This window comes from Phasianus colchicus, chromosome 1 (genome assembly GCF_987193195.1).
Source record: "Phasianus colchicus chromosome 1, bPhaCol1.hap1.1, whole genome shotgun sequence".
Classification (NCBI taxonomy): domain Eukaryota; kingdom Metazoa; phylum Chordata; class Aves; order Galliformes; family Phasianidae; genus Phasianus; species Phasianus colchicus.
The window spans coordinates 168,840,304-168,855,550 of NC_143436.1; the positions used below are offsets into that span (position 1 = coordinate 168,840,304).

The window sequence follows — 15,247 nt, forward strand, 5'->3', positions numbered from 1 at the left end:
CTCATCTGTGGAAAAAATCCAGTAAAATGCAATCTGATTCTAGGTCTGTAGCCCTTTTTATTGGTTCCAGTTTAATAATTTCAATTTAGTAAGAAAATCTTTGTTTATGGTCAAGAGAGCGTATTTTGAGGTCAGTAATAGCATAGAGAGATCACAAAATGAGATCAACCACTTTCAAATAATTGTATTTATTAGATCATTAACACTGGTACAGAAAAGCACCAGCAACTGGCACTTCAGAGACAAAAAAAGAGCTGGCAGTAGCAGCCATCAGGCACCAGGTGAAAAGACTTTGGAAGGAACCCGGGCACAGTAAGCAGCAGTAATGAGGCAGACAAAACTGATGCTTCCAGTGAATTATCTCAGGGTGAACTGCTGGAGGATTTGCTATGGTCAAGCTACCACCAGGCTCAAGGTGGTAATATTGGTGGTTGTCTTCCCTGAATGCATATGGCATTGCAGGATATTGAAGCAATCAGTTGTGAAGCACCCATAAACTTAATGTCTTTATTGTGGTCACACATCTGCAATTCTAAAATGGCTCTGCCTGTGCTGTCAGCTGTGGGCAGCTGCAATAGTTTGTCAGCCAGTTCTGTGCACGTTCACACAGTGCCAGCCCCATGGATGGTTTCCCCACAGAGGCAACCTGGTTTTCTTTAAAACCCTTCTAGATTTGTTTTTCTAAGCATTAATGTTGTTCTGGTTCAGCTTAGTCACACAGCCTCATACTAAGGTTACTGCAAAGCTCCATCTGCAAAACAATGATCCCTTCTGGGATAATTTATATATCAATAAAAAACTATTGGCCACTGTGAGTTGTCTAGTCCTACATAATTATGGCAATATAACTGGTATGTATCAAAATTGTTTAAATATCATGTGAGGGAAATAAATCCATTGAAAACACTTATTTTTGTAGCTGAACAGAAAATGCCTTCTTCTCCACAGTGTCTTCAGAGGAAAGTTCAGGAGATGAGCAACCAGTGGGTATTGCTGACCTTTCATGCTGCATCACTAGAGAAAACTCAAGGACGAGACAAAAGGTAAAGGGGCTGAGGACTAGAGAACAGGTTGGATTTAGTTCTGCAACATCTACTCACCTACAGGAAAAGGCACTGTAGAAAGCAAAAAGCTGCACAGAGCCAACATTACTTTTATAGTGGGTTAATAATTCACATCCTTACAAACACTTATTGAGATATGCTAGTGAAAAAACGGTAGCTAGCAGATTTTATACCAAGGATAGGCCAAGCAGGCCTCGACTTCAAGAGATAATGTCAATTTTACTGTCACTTTTTATGAAATGATTTTAAATTAAATTCAGACAAATATCTCTGAAACACCCTGTCAAATATTTTGTTTCTTTTATTATTATTATTATTATTATTTTGCAGCTGCATCTTTTAATTTTTTTTTGTTTTTTGCTCCTTGTTATGGTGAAAATCTAAACAAATGAGAGGCCAAGCTGCCTACAGTCGAACTCAATGTACATTATTAATGTGATGAAAGACATAGTGTGGATGAAAATAAGCACTGGAGAAGAGAAGGCTGTGGGCTGATTTCATTGCAGCCTTTCAGTACCTAAAGGGAGCCTACAGATAGGAGGGGAGTCAACTCTTTACAAGAGTAGATAATAGCAGGACAAGGGGACATGGTTTTAAGCTGAGAGAGGGAAGATTTAGGTTGGCTGTCAGGGGGAAGTTCTTTACAGAGAGAGTGGTGAGGTACTGGAACAGGCTGCCCAGAGAGGTTGTGGATGCCCCATACATGGAGGTGTGCAAGGCCAGGTTGGATGGGGCCCTGGGCAGCCTGGTCTAGTATTAAAGGTGGAGGCTGGTGGCCCTGCATGCAGCAGAGGGGTTGGAGCTTGATGATCCTCAAGGTCCTTTCCAACCCAAGCCATTCCATGATTCTGTGACTTTATGGAGTGTGGCTGCACTTCCTTCCCCCAGCTTGAAAACTTGATGTTTTCAACTACATAGCATAAATAAATGTGCATGCTTATAAACATATAGGAAGAACAAAAAAAGATCGGGAATAAAGATTGCCTGCTATTCCAATTGGGTACGTGAGTCATGCTTTCAGACAGCAGTGGGATGCTTTAGGTTTTACAGTGACCAGTACTGAAATGGGAGCTCCACTATGAGCCTGATGCCTTTGCACTCTCTGGCACAGAACAACTGGAGGTGAACAAGCCTGTTATTATTGCATTGCTCAAGGGCAGTCCAAAGACACAATGGCTGCAACATATATTTTGGCAGCCTCTGAAGGGGTGCACTGAGAATCTTCCACTGCCTGAAGAAATGGCTATGCAGTTTGTTGGCCCATGCTCTGTTTGGGGGAGCTAGTTACACAGATTCTTTTTTCTCGTTCCAACATACACAATGACACTGTATATCACACTGTGTACAGACTTTTTTTTTTTTTTTTTTTAAATGTGTATGTGTGTGTCTTTCCACAGATTATTTCCTTTCTTTTTCAAGTTTACATAGATTATCTACAGTGCTGGTGAGAGAATTATACATTACAGTTAATAATGGCAAAGAGGCTGCCATGGCAGCCCAAGCATTACATTCAAGTTTTGATTCCTGCACACTGAAGAAGCCACAGGTTCTCTGCTGGTTGCAGAATCAGATGTTCAGAGGGTAGCAGAGATCCCTGCTGACCAGTAGAGCTTTGCTAACACAGTGTGGTGCTTGTGCCCGAGCAGCATGAAAGCTCTTGTAGCAATCTACATCTGTCAGCTTTCCTCTTCCAAATGTGTGCCCTGCTCACTTTAATTAGTTAAAGAGGGTATTCACTGGCAGGAATGAACTAAGTCAGAGAAATGGCTGTTGGTGGAATAATTTCCTGCCTGTATACATGCTCCTGAGTGAAAGCCAGCTTCTGCCAGGAGCTTCCCTTTGGTGCCTGACTGCAGTCTTGCTCTAGCTCCAAACCCAAGCATGTTCCCACCTTGTGGAAGCTAAGCACAGCTCCAGCTGAGTCTGGGTGCACCCAGATACAGGCACCACCCAGTTTCTGCAAAGCATGGTAACTGGCAGATTGGACAGATTCGGAGTGCAACCTCTCCACATGGGAGGGGGTCTGGAAGTAGGCTATGGGGCATCACCATTTCCTGATGAAATGGCTTCTAGAAAGCTGGGGAGCAAGAGAAAAAGAAATATCCCAAACACACCAGCAATCACTTGTGGCTGGCAAAGGCTTCCATCAGACACCAAGTCTGACTCAGGGAGGCAGTGGTCAGACAACATCTTTGGCTTCAGCAGGCAGAAATGGAGCAAGAGCATTCCAGCCATTCCTGAGCATACGTGCCATTAGCAGCAGTATTAACAAAACAGAGCCTTCCAGCTGTGTGACTTTGAGTAAACCCTTTGGTCCCAGATACCTGGGCCTCTGGGCTGTGAGACGGCCAGGATGTGTCTGCTCATAGGAAGGTGGCCAGCAGAACTGGAGCGAAAAGCGGTGTGAGGCTCCGTTTTTCCATCCTGCAAAAACGAGAATTTTCTGCTCTGTTGTCATGCATCTGCAGTACAGAAATTGTGTTATTCTTGTTGTAATTCCATGCACGCACTCTGCCTTGCTTATAAACTGAAATACAAGTTGAGATCCACCTGCTTAATATAATTCAGTGCTTGCAGTTTTGTGTCATTATAGCTGATTCATTTGATCAGCTGTATGAAAACTGTTTGTCATCTGCTACTTTACCTGACATGGAAGTTTGGAGGATATCTGCATAAAAAGCAATACAGATCTCTATGTTGTTTATCTCATAACACATAGATTACCATGTGATTTATTTTATCTCCTTTGTACGCAGCCTGCCTTACTCCCCCAGAGATTTCTCTGCACCAGGAAAAATACAAAATAAATGTACTGCTCATTGAGACCTCCCATTTTTCTAAAATGTCATCATCCCATGACTTCTTCATGCCAGCCTGGAGAATGCTGAGCCCATGCAGCTCCCTATAGGCACCACACCCTCACTGGCCGCATTTCTTGCAGTGCAGGCTGAGAACATGATCTATCCCCACTTCTCTGCAGGCTTATTCTTTCCACCAGAGCTTATAGATGCATGCTGGGCTGAAAGCAACCTCTTTGGGCCAAAAATGTTGTTTATGAGAATCTTTTGTAGCTGGGAGAGAGAGATTGCTTCCTTCCAGCAGGAATCAACAAAAAAAAAACTGTGCCCAGCACTGCCCCTGGGGAGCATCTATGGAGAAGAAGACAAGATATGTCCACATCCCTGGGAGCTGAAAGGCATTCTCAGGGCACAGTTTAAGGCTGGTCTTCAATAAAACAGGTTTTCCTCACAGGAGACACAGCTTAGTAGTTAGAAGACACCAGTGTGCTCAATTTGCCATTTCGTCCTTTTGCTATGGAGACTTGACTTGGTTCCTGAGAAATGTTTTCTTTTAAATTCATCTGATGATGTCTATTTCTGACTGCCAGGTCCTGGATGCACATCTGCTCTCATCTTCTCTGGGCTTTGAGGAAAGCACGTAAGTTTCTGATGGTACAGGACAGCACCAGGCTTTCTGTGCTTCTGGTCTTCTGCTGCTGTGGTTTTCAATCAGCACTGTCAAACTGCATCATTAGTCCCTTCCTAAAACTGAAAAGAAGAAACAGTGTGCAGCTGATGATGACATGGCAGTAGGCTATCTGCTCCAGCCCCTCTGCTCTGGCACAAAAATCCAGAGCAGGGTGCACCAGGGCCATGTCTAGGTGGCTCTGGGAGATCCCCAAGGAGGAGACCCTACAGCCTCTGGGCAGCCTGTGCCAGTGCTCCCTCACTGCACAGCACAGAAGGGCTCCTGGTATTCAGAGGGAACCTCCTGTGCTCCAGTTTGTGCCCATGGCCTCTGGTCCTGGCACCAGGCAACACTGACAGAACCTGGATCCTGCCTCTTGGCACTCTCCCTCCAGCTATTTGTAGACATTGGTGAGACCCCCCTTGAGCTTCCTCTTCTCCAGCTGAGCACCCCCAGTTCTCTGAGTCTCTCACAGGAGAGGTGCTCCACCATGTCCAAGTCTCTCTTGACCTGGGAGGCACAGAACTGCACCCAGCACGCCAGGTGCAGCCTCACCAGTAATGAACAGAAAGGAAGGATCACCTCCCTTGACCTGCTGCTGATACTTTGCCTAATGCAGCCCAGTCTGAATCTTGCCATCTATTTTCTCAGACACAACATCTGTTTCCATGCAAACAAGAAGAAAATTGGTGATTAATGCACAGCTCCACTCCTCGGCAGCTGGCCCCCAGATCCTCCTCCATGGTGTGAAATGTCTTGGTGGCAAACATAAGGTTCAGATTTTAAATGAGGAATTAATGAAAGTTTGCCTTTCCTTCTTGTTGTCCCTTTAAATTTAGTTTCCATGGAAACGGGTCTGGAGAGGCTGCCTGGAGGGAGCAACCAAGAAGAAATCCCGGCCTTGCCGCTTTCTGTGCTGGTTTACCAGCTGAGCCACTGCAATAGCCAGGCTCTCTCAGACATGTTCACTATTGTTTTTTTTGTGCTGGAATAAGATCGAAGATTCCCCATGGAGAAACTTCTGCAGCAAGACATGAGCCCGTTCCTCATGTTGCCTTCACATGGCCCTGTGCCACTTGTGAACTGTGCTCCTCTTTGTTAATTGCTGGTCTTAGGGTGAGGATGAGACACACATGAAACCACCAGTCATGACACCATGCTGTTGATGTCACTCATGCTAGAAAAATTCACTCAACTTCTCTGTTGTTTTTTGTTTTTTTTTTTTTCTTCAGAGAGGTGGCAGGTGTGATCAGAGCATGCAAACAGAGCTGAAAGGTGGAGATAAGTTTGTAGCTAATTTGCTGTTTGTCCAAGGGGAAAACAGTGTTGGAGAGCACCTCACTCCTGCCAGAGCCACCTCTGGGTATTTTGCAGCAGGGCAAGGGGTGGGACATATGCTGACGAATGGCCTGAGAGAATTTGGCTGTAGGTGTGGGTGCAGTGTTTCGCAGAATTAAGCTGTAAGTGAGGTTGTGGGCTGCATCTCTGCCTTTGTGGATACTCAGCCAGGCCTCTGGGTCTCCATTTCCAGAGTCTCCATCTCCAGAGAGATTTCACTGCGTTATTCTCAAAGAGACTTGGGGAACAAACTGTCCTATGTACTGCACAGAGAAGCAGTGAAACAGCACCCCAAAGTAAACTGAGAAGTGATGCTCTTCATCAGTGTAGACACACTCTTTATCCAGGAGAGTACTTAAGTCCAGTACCCCTTCTCAAAGCAGAATTAACTGCACAAAAGCCAGAAATTGTTAGTGTTCGAGACTCCATCCCCTCTTTGTTCAACCTTCTTATTGGAAGTAAGAGCCTTTTTCAGAAAGCTAAGCACAATTACTCACTTTTTATCCATGGGGGACATGTGGAACAAATCTCCCTCCTCCCTTGTACATTCATACATGTGAAGAATATTAGCACACTCCTCACCCCCTCTCCCCTACTACCCTTAGCTGTGGTGCCCTGTGACGAAGCATTCAGTTTCACACCCAGCTGAGTCTCTGTCCCACGCTTCCCACCCTGCCCTCTCTCTTCTGCTCATTTCACACTGCCTGGGCTGCTGCGTAGCAGCACACATACATCTGATAACGATCTGCTGATAACAGATTCAAGGAAATGAGGACAACATAACACAATTTTTTTCTTTAATGACCCATCTCAACCACGTCACTTTCCCTCTGCGCTCCTTCATGCAACTCATCTCATCGTTTCTTCCAGCGTTTCCTCCACAAAACGAAGCTACATCGGTAGATCGGTAACTCCCACGTTCACCCCACAACTCTCCACGTAAAACAACGCACCCTGCCCGCCATTTTGTGTGGCCATCACACGCCGGGGCGGGGACTCGAACCCGCGGTCGCTCCGCCCTTCCTCTCCGCCCTTCGCGGGCGGAGTAACTTGTCCTCCGCGGGCCACCGTCTGCCGGCTGTGCGCTGCCGTGCGGGTCCGGGCGGGTACAGCGGGAGCAGGAGGAGCCGTCCTGCGTGTGGGGCCAGTCCGGCCCGGCTGCCGCGCCGCCATGAGCGAGAAGGGCGAGCTGGACCTCACCGGGGCCAAGCAGAACACGGGCATGTGGCTGGTGAAGGTGAGTGGCCGCCGGGCCCTTGCTGCGCTGAGTCGGGCCGCGTTCGGCGCCGTGGGCCCGGCAGGGCCTTGTGCGGCTGCGTCCTGACGTGCTGCCGGGAAGTGCGGCGGGACCGGGGCGAGGGGAGTGAGGAGAGTTATCCCATCCAGCCTGGCCTCGGGTGCCTCCAGGGGTGGGGAGAACACCACTCTCCTCCTCTTCATGTTTCAGAGACAGAAGGAACAGGCGTGGTGCATTAGAGTGAAGGAAGATGTAAGGACACGACAGTTCCCAAGCATTGGTAGTGAGTGGTGAGAGGTGTAGCACGTACTTGATCTGCCATGATGCCCACTAACCATGTGCCATGTAACCATCTACATATTCCTCAAACACCTCCAGGGGTGGCGACTCCACCTCCCTAGGCAGCCAGTTCCCTCACTGCTGTTTCTGAGAAGAAATTTTCCTAATATCCAACCTGAACCTCCTGTAGAGCAAATTGGGGCCATCACCTCTCATCCTATCTCTGTTACCTAAGAGAAAAGGCCGAACCCCACCTTGCTACAACCTCCTTTCAGGAAACTGTAGACATTGTAACAGCTTATCCAGGGCGTTAGAAATCAAAGGTGACAGCAGAAAGCTGCAGAAGTATATGATGATACTGAGAGACAAGAAGGTGAAATGACAGATGAAAATTGGAGATGAGAAATGTAAGCTGACATGCATAAGCTATGCTAATTATTCTTACACAGTGGTTGGATCTCTCCTGCATGTTGCCCTTGAGTCAGAAGATTGTGATTTTACAGTAGGTGTGGATAGCTCTGTGAAAATGCCACATCAGTAACAGCCAAATAAGCAGACTCAATTTTAGGCATGATTACAAATGGCACGAAGAACAGAAGATGAAATATCATGCCACTGTATGGCCTGTACATGGCCTTGTAATCCCTGCACTGAGAGGGACATAACAGGCCTAGGAACAGGTCAGAGAAGAACTTGAGGAGTTACCAGAGGAATGAGGAATTTTATCTGTTGGGGGGAACTCCTCTATATGCTATTACCGTTCAGGCTGAGAAGATGATTAATTGTCAGTCTTACAGATGTCTAAGAGTAATAAGTAGTTTTGCAAGTGAGTAGGGAAACAAGTGAACAAGAGAAGGTGAACAGGTAAGAGTCAGCTCTAATGCAATAATGAGGGGAGTGACAAATTAATTCATCTGGCTGGCATTCAGAGCAGACAAAGTAGGTACTGCTTTGCACAATGTGTGTTTAAGTTCTGGAACATTTTGAAGTAGGAAGATGTGACTGTCAAACCTTTGCAGAAACTGAAAAATCCATTAGGCAGATGGGTGCAAGAATACTGTATTGAGATATTAAAAATGAAGATGCTTTCAAGACCACTGAGTAAAAAATCACAGAAACTAGAAGAGCACGCTGTGGAAATATCTGTTCTTCTGATGTTTTCTGCTCTTCATATGTGCCTGCAGTTGGTTGCAGCTGGGGAAAGGATACTGAACTCAGCTGTCTTAGAATCATAGAATTGCCTGGGTTGAAAAGGACCACAATGATCATCTCATTTCAACCCTCCTGCTGTGTGCAGGGTCACCAACCACCAGACCAGGCTGCCCAGAGCCACATCCAGCCTGGCCTTGAATGCCTCCAGGGATGGGGCATCCACAACCTCCTTGGGCAACCTGTTCCAGTGTGTCACCACCTTCTGTCTAAAAAAATTCCTGTCCTTTAGTCTGATACGGTTTAGTGGTTCTTGAAGCAAGACAGGAATGTTCAGGCACATCAGTGCTTGCAGCTGACACTCCTCTGACAGCACAGAGTGCTGCCTGCTTTAATGAGAAAACTGAATTAAAGGAACACCTAAATATGGTTTGTGGAGGTATGTATTCATGCACATGGTCTGAATTAATAATTTGACTGTCATCTTGGATAAATAAAAGAATATTAGAAAATTGCTAATATTGGTAAACCATAGCAAGATGTAAAAGCTACAAAGAGAAGTAATATATAGAGCAAAGTAAAGTCCTTTTAGTATTAGGCATTAGAGTTCTTAATTTCTTTTTCTGTCTGTGTTTTTGTGATTTTGTTTTTAATTTGCTGCATTGGTTTATATTTAAAAAGATGATAGTTTTGAACGTGCAAAAGATGAAATAATATAAAAGAAAACAGAAACATAGACTGAGCTCAGCTTCTTACTTGATTTCTGATGTATGTACAGCATACGGATTGCTATGTATGTAAAGAGCAAAGTACGCACAAGGAAATGGTCAGTGGTTTATTAGAGGTGGGGGCTGTTTGTGTGTTTTGCTCTTAGGGTAGCTGAGAGATGCATGGAGCAGGGCCCTTGTGCTGGAGCCCCGGTGTCCTTGTGATGTGAACAGCAAGAACAGAACAGCAGTCTTAAGAGGTCTTGAAGTGATGTTTCTTAGTACCTCTGATTCCTTCTCCTTATTCACTTGTATGCTTTATGGAGAAATGATTATTTGCACCTATGAGCCCCAGAATAAGGGCCACTTGTCTCAAGAACTGTAAGTAATCTTTCAGAAGGACAGCTTTCTGTCCACAATTCAGTCTTTCTATGAGAGTGCATTTTTTCAAAATCCTGGTTAGGATTCTTAGAAAATTCTTCTTGTTCTGGACAAGGTCTTGTTTTCTGCACATTATTTTGAGATTTTATGCGTTGTTCTTACTACATTTTCTGTATGTTAAAGATTCTGAAAGTGGACTAGCTTCTGCAACTTCAACTTTTAGCATGATAAGATCAGAAGGAACTTCCCAGTTGAGCTTTCTCTACCTAAGTAAGACATTATTTGTCTTTCCTGTGATTGCTTATGCCATTAGCATGGAGCTAGAGATTTTAGCTTGTGGTTTTGAGCATACCATCTAATTTTAACTGAAGTAACCACATACAGATAGAAAGAATCCTTTGATCGTTGTTCTTCATTACCCTTTTTCCTCTTTCTTGCACAGTAGCCATTGATTCAGATAGACTGGCAGAAAGATGATTAATTGCATCCTTTGAGACTGTGCAACTGGAAGGAATATGATTGATCTGCAGCTTCTCAGTCTGAATAAATTCCCTGTCTGATCATATTATATAGCAAGTCAGTGATTTTAATGGCATCAGAGTTCTTCAGTCCTTTTCCACTTACACTGAACGCGTGTCTACTCATTACCTGGCAGTATAAATTAGATACTGACGAGGTATGAGCACATCATAATATTTCCATTCAGTCAGCCAGAGCACATGTCAAAGCATTTATCATGTTGTTAGAAAGAAAATGAGATCTGATTTGGCGTAAAATCTGTTGTAGAAAGTTACCACTTCAAAAACTGAATAAAATATATCTTAATAGGTTGTGTTCATTCATTGCTTTGTCGTGTGCTTGTGACATGACTGACCCAGCGCTAGCAGCTTATGGCACCTGGACTGATACTGAGTTTGGCTGGGAAGTTGGAGGACGTTGCTGTCTATCCATTCTGCAGCTGTCAAGGTGTAGTGAGGCTAAAGGAAAGAGCTAAGCACCAGTTCAAATATATTTTCTGTGCTTGTTTGTTTTTCTAAGGTAGAACAGCTAAATCATAGAATCATATAATCACCAAGGTTGGAAAAGACCCACAGGATCACCCAGTCCAACCATCCACCCATCACCAATAATTCTCACTAAACCATATCCCTCAACACAAAATCCAAACGTTCCTTGAACACCTCCAGGGTTGGTGACTCCACCACCTCCCTGGGCAGCCCATTCCAGTGCCTGACCACTCTTTCAGAGAAGTAGTATTTCCTAATGTCCAGCCTAAATCTCCCGTGGTGCAACTTGAAGCCATTCCCTCTAGTCCTATCACCAGTTACACGAGAGAAGAGGCCAACCCCCAGCTCACTACAACCTCCCTTCAGGTAGTTATAGAGAGCAATAAGGTCTCCCCTGAGCCTCCTCTTCTCCAGACTGAACAATCCCAGCTCCTTCAGCCACTCCTCATAAGGCCTGTGCTCCAGACCCCTCACCAACCTTGTCGCCCTTCTTTGAACCCACTCCAGGGCCTCAATGTCTTTCTTGCAGTGAGGGGCCCAAAACTGGACACAGTACTTGAGGTGCGGCCTCACCAGAGCTGAGGGGGACAATCGCTTCCCTGTTCCTGCTGGCAACACCGTTCCTGATACAAGCCAGGATGCCATTGGCCTTCTTGGCCACCTGGGCACGCTGCTGGCTCATGTTCAGCTGAGCAACAGTCAATACACCCAGGTCCATTTCCTCTATGCATTCTTTCAGCCACTCTGCCCCAAGCCTGTAGCATTGCCTGGGGTTGTTGGGGCCAAAGTGCAGGACCTGGCATTTGGTCTTGTTGAAACTCATCCCACTGGTTTCAGCCCAGCTATCTAGCCTGTCCAGATCCCTCTGTAGGGCCTCGCTACCCCCAGGCAGATCGACACTTCAGCCAACTTGGTGTCATCTGCAAACTTACTGAGGGTGCACTCAATGCCCTCATCCAGGTCATCAATAAAGATATTGAAGAGGACAGGCCCCAGTACCGACCCTGGGGAACACCACTCATGACCGGTCACCAGCTGGATTTAATTCCATTCACCACCACTCTCTGGGCCTGACCCTCCAGCCAGTTCCTTACCCAGCCAAGAGTGCATCTCTCCAAGCCACAGGCTGCCAGCTTCTGTAGGAGAATACTGTGGGAGACAGTGTCAAAGGCTTTGCTGAAGTCTAGGTGGACTACATCAACAGCTTTTCCCTCATCCATCATATGGGTCTCTAGATCATAGAAGGAGATCAGGTCGGTCAAGCAGGACTTGCCCTTTGTGAACCCAAGCTAGTTAGGCCCGATCCCCCGGAAAGGTTATTAAATGGAAGGTTATTATTAAATTGATTTGAGCTTTAGAACTTTGCAGATTACTGTTTGTCAGAACAGACAAATTGGAATAGAATCATAGAATCATAGAATGATTTGGGTTGGAAAATACCTTTAAGATCATCTAGTTCCAACCCCCTGCTATAGGCAGGGACACCTTCCTCTAGATCAGGTTGCTCAAAGCCCCATCCAGCCTGGCCTTGAATGCTTCCAGGGAGGAGGCATCCGCAGCCTCTCTGGGCAACCTGTTCCAGTGTCTTACCACCCTCACAGTAAAGAATTTCTTCTTCATATCTAATCTAAATATGTCCTCTTCCAGTGTAAAGCCATTTCTTCTCATCCTGTCTCCCCACCCTCTTACAAGAAGTCCCTCCCCAGCTTCCCTGTAGGTCCCTTCAGGTACTGGAAGACCGCTATAAGATCTCCTTGGAGCCTTCTCTTCTCCAGGCTGAAGAACCCCAGCTCTCTCAGCTTGTCCTCATAGGGGAGGTGCTCCAGCCCTCTGATCATCTTCGTGGCCCTCCTCTGGATCAGCTCCAACAGGTCACAGAATCACAGAATCGTAGGGGTTGGAAGGGACCTCCAGAGATCATCGAGTCCAACCCCCCTGCCAAAGCAGGATCCCTACACCAGGTCGCACAGGTAGGCGTCCAGGTGGGTCTTGAATATCTCCAGAGAAGGAGACTCCACAACCTCCCTGGGCAGCCTGTTCCAGTGCTCCGTCACCCTCACCGTAAAGAAGTTCTTGCGCACATTGGTGCGGAACTTCCTATGCTGCAGCTTCTGGCCATTTCCCCTTGTCCTGTCTCCGCACACTGCTGAAAAGAGTCTGGCCTCACCACTTTGCCCCCCACACCTTAGATATTTATAGACCTGGATCAGATCCTCTCTCAGTCTTCTCTTCTCAAGGCTAAACAGACCCAGATCACTTAGCCTTTCTTCATAGGGGGATGCTCCAGGCCCTTCACCATCTTTGTGGCCCTCTGCTGGACTCTTTCCAAGAGATCCCTGTCTTTTTTGTACTGGGGAGCCCAGAACTGGACACAGTACTACAGATGAGGCCTTACCAGCGCAGAGTAGAAGGGGAGGATCACCCTTCTTGTATTTGGATCCTCAGAGCTGGATGCAGTACTCCAGGTGGGGTCTCATGAGAGCAGAGTAAAAGGGCAGAATCACCTCCCTCTCCCTGCTGGTCACCCTTCTCTTGATACAATCCACGATATGGTTGGCTTTCTGGAATGCAACCACAAATTGCTGGCTCACGTTGATTCTTTCATCTGTTGACACTCTCAAATCCTTCTCTAGCTCAACTTCCTCAGCTCTGGAGTAAAACTTGGCTTACCTCTATTCTCTGCAGGACAAAATCAGAGTACCAAGTGCCAATTTGCTGCTTGAAACTGAATATCACAAATAGAATGTGGTACATTTCTCAGTGTCTACATCTCGCAACGTTTCCCTACATGGGCACAGATATTTTCAATAGCTGTGGACTATATCAGCTGGAATTAACTTTACTGTGCCAATAACATGAACTAAAGCATTCCTGCAAAAATAAAGAGTGTAGATTTGTCCAGATTTGTCATAAGTATGTGAAGAAGAAAGGTACATAATTCCTATCTTGAAATACTTCTTTAGTGCGTGGTACTGGTGCAGAACAATGATTTTTCCTGTAACAGTTCACCGAGCTTCAGGTTTTTGAGATAATGTTCTTGCAGTGACTGCTACATCTGTATTAAAGAGGAGGAGTTCGTAGGAAGTAGAAACTTCAGTTAGACTGCTTTCAGCTATTTCCTTTTGAAAACAATCCATAATTCCCATATCACTTGAACCATCTTACGGATAGTTACAAGTTGTCAGGTATGAGGTTGTCCTTGTTGCCACAGGTGTGTGTTCCATCTTTTGATGTGTTGCTTCTATATCTAATAGCTTGTGTGTGTAGAGGGTAAGTTGCTCCACCTCACATTTATTATACTGACCTGTTATGTTCAGTCTGTATTAAAAGCCATCACTGGAAAGACAGCCATAATTGCTGAATGGTGGGGAGAAAAACTTAATGTAATTGCACTGTGCTAATAATGGTTTGGCTGATTTGTGGCAAGGAAAGGTAGGCATGAGCTGGGGGATTAGTGCTGTTCCCATTGACCTAGGCCTGAATTCAGCAGTGCTGTTCTCTGGGACAAGGCTGTGGCACTTTCTGAAGTCCTCTGGAAATGTGCCCTTATACCACCACTTCTGTTTTAGGACTGTTTGCCAGCTAAACAGAGAGCACAGGCTATTGACACAAGCACTTAACATTTTGATTTCACAGAAAAAAAATGTGACTCATCTTCTTTAAGCTTGTCTGGTCTTTAAGAAGTAACCCTGGGTAACCCTGCTGAGCACTGAGCGCATTCTTCTGGCCTTGTTATCTCCAGAAAAATGAAGTGCTGTTGCTGGTGCACCTGCCCTCCAGGATGTGTTTGGAAGCATGGCAGCTGCAGCCAGTTTGAGGCTGGCCATGGAAGTGCTGGGCGTTGGAGCCAGGGTTACCTGGCAGCAATCAGCTGGTCTGTTATGGCCAGAGAGCAGAGGGGGCAGGTGATGATTTTAGCTCATGCTGTGTTAGTAGGAAAAGAAGAGGGCCACCTTTCAGCTTGTTGGTTTGCTGCTTGTGCTGTGCGGTACCTTTACCGCTTGTCCAAGATTCAAGATAGTTGAAAGCTAATCCCTCTTTTGGGACAAACATATTCTACACTGGCCTTATTTTAATGCTTTCTTATTCTTTTTTTCCTCTCCCAGTGGAATAAATTGTCTACCCTGTGCACTTCAAACAATGTTCTGAAGCGGTCAGTGTGAGAGCATTTAAAGTTTGTTCACGTACACAATTTATACAGAATTTTAAAATCTGCTTTTTTGAAATCTGTTGTCTTTTAGGTCCCCAAATACTTGTCTCAGCAGTGGAGTAAAGCCACAGGAAGAGGTGAAGTGGGAAAACTGAGGATTGCCAAGTAAGCCTTCACTGTACCTTCATTGTTTACAGTTCTTAGCCATTGTACGTAGAAGAAATTACCTGCAGTAAAATAGATAATGTTGCACCTTTTATATTACATAACTTTGTTTTTCACAAACACTGTGTGCATATTTCTCTATAAACTAAAAAAAACACTTGTATATTGATTACACATAAATACATGAAATTATACTGGGGTGTGGCTGTAACCCATAATGTGGTGATTGATTTCTTAAACCCAAGAAATATGCACATCTAACTGGAAAATCTCCTTTAACTTATTGATGTGCTATTTTGCTG

At 45.4% G+C, this 15,247-nt stretch overlaps 1 protein-coding gene across 1 annotated transcript in view; it reads left to right on the forward strand.

Annotated features, from left to right (window-relative positions):
- Positions 1-6,898: 6,898 nt before the first annotated feature.
- The window catches only part of GTF2F2 (general transcription factor IIF subunit 2), an 89,637-nt gene continuing 81,288 nt past the window's right edge, over positions 6,899-15,247 (forward strand). Inside the window, exons 1-2 of the mRNA XM_031615610.2 lie at positions 6,899-7,107; positions 14,872-14,945. Coding sequence (XP_031471470.2) covers positions 7,042-7,107; positions 14,872-14,945 — 140 coding nt within the window. The 5' untranslated portion in view covers positions 6,899-7,041. The remainder of the gene's footprint in view (positions 7,108-14,871; positions 14,946-15,247) is intronic.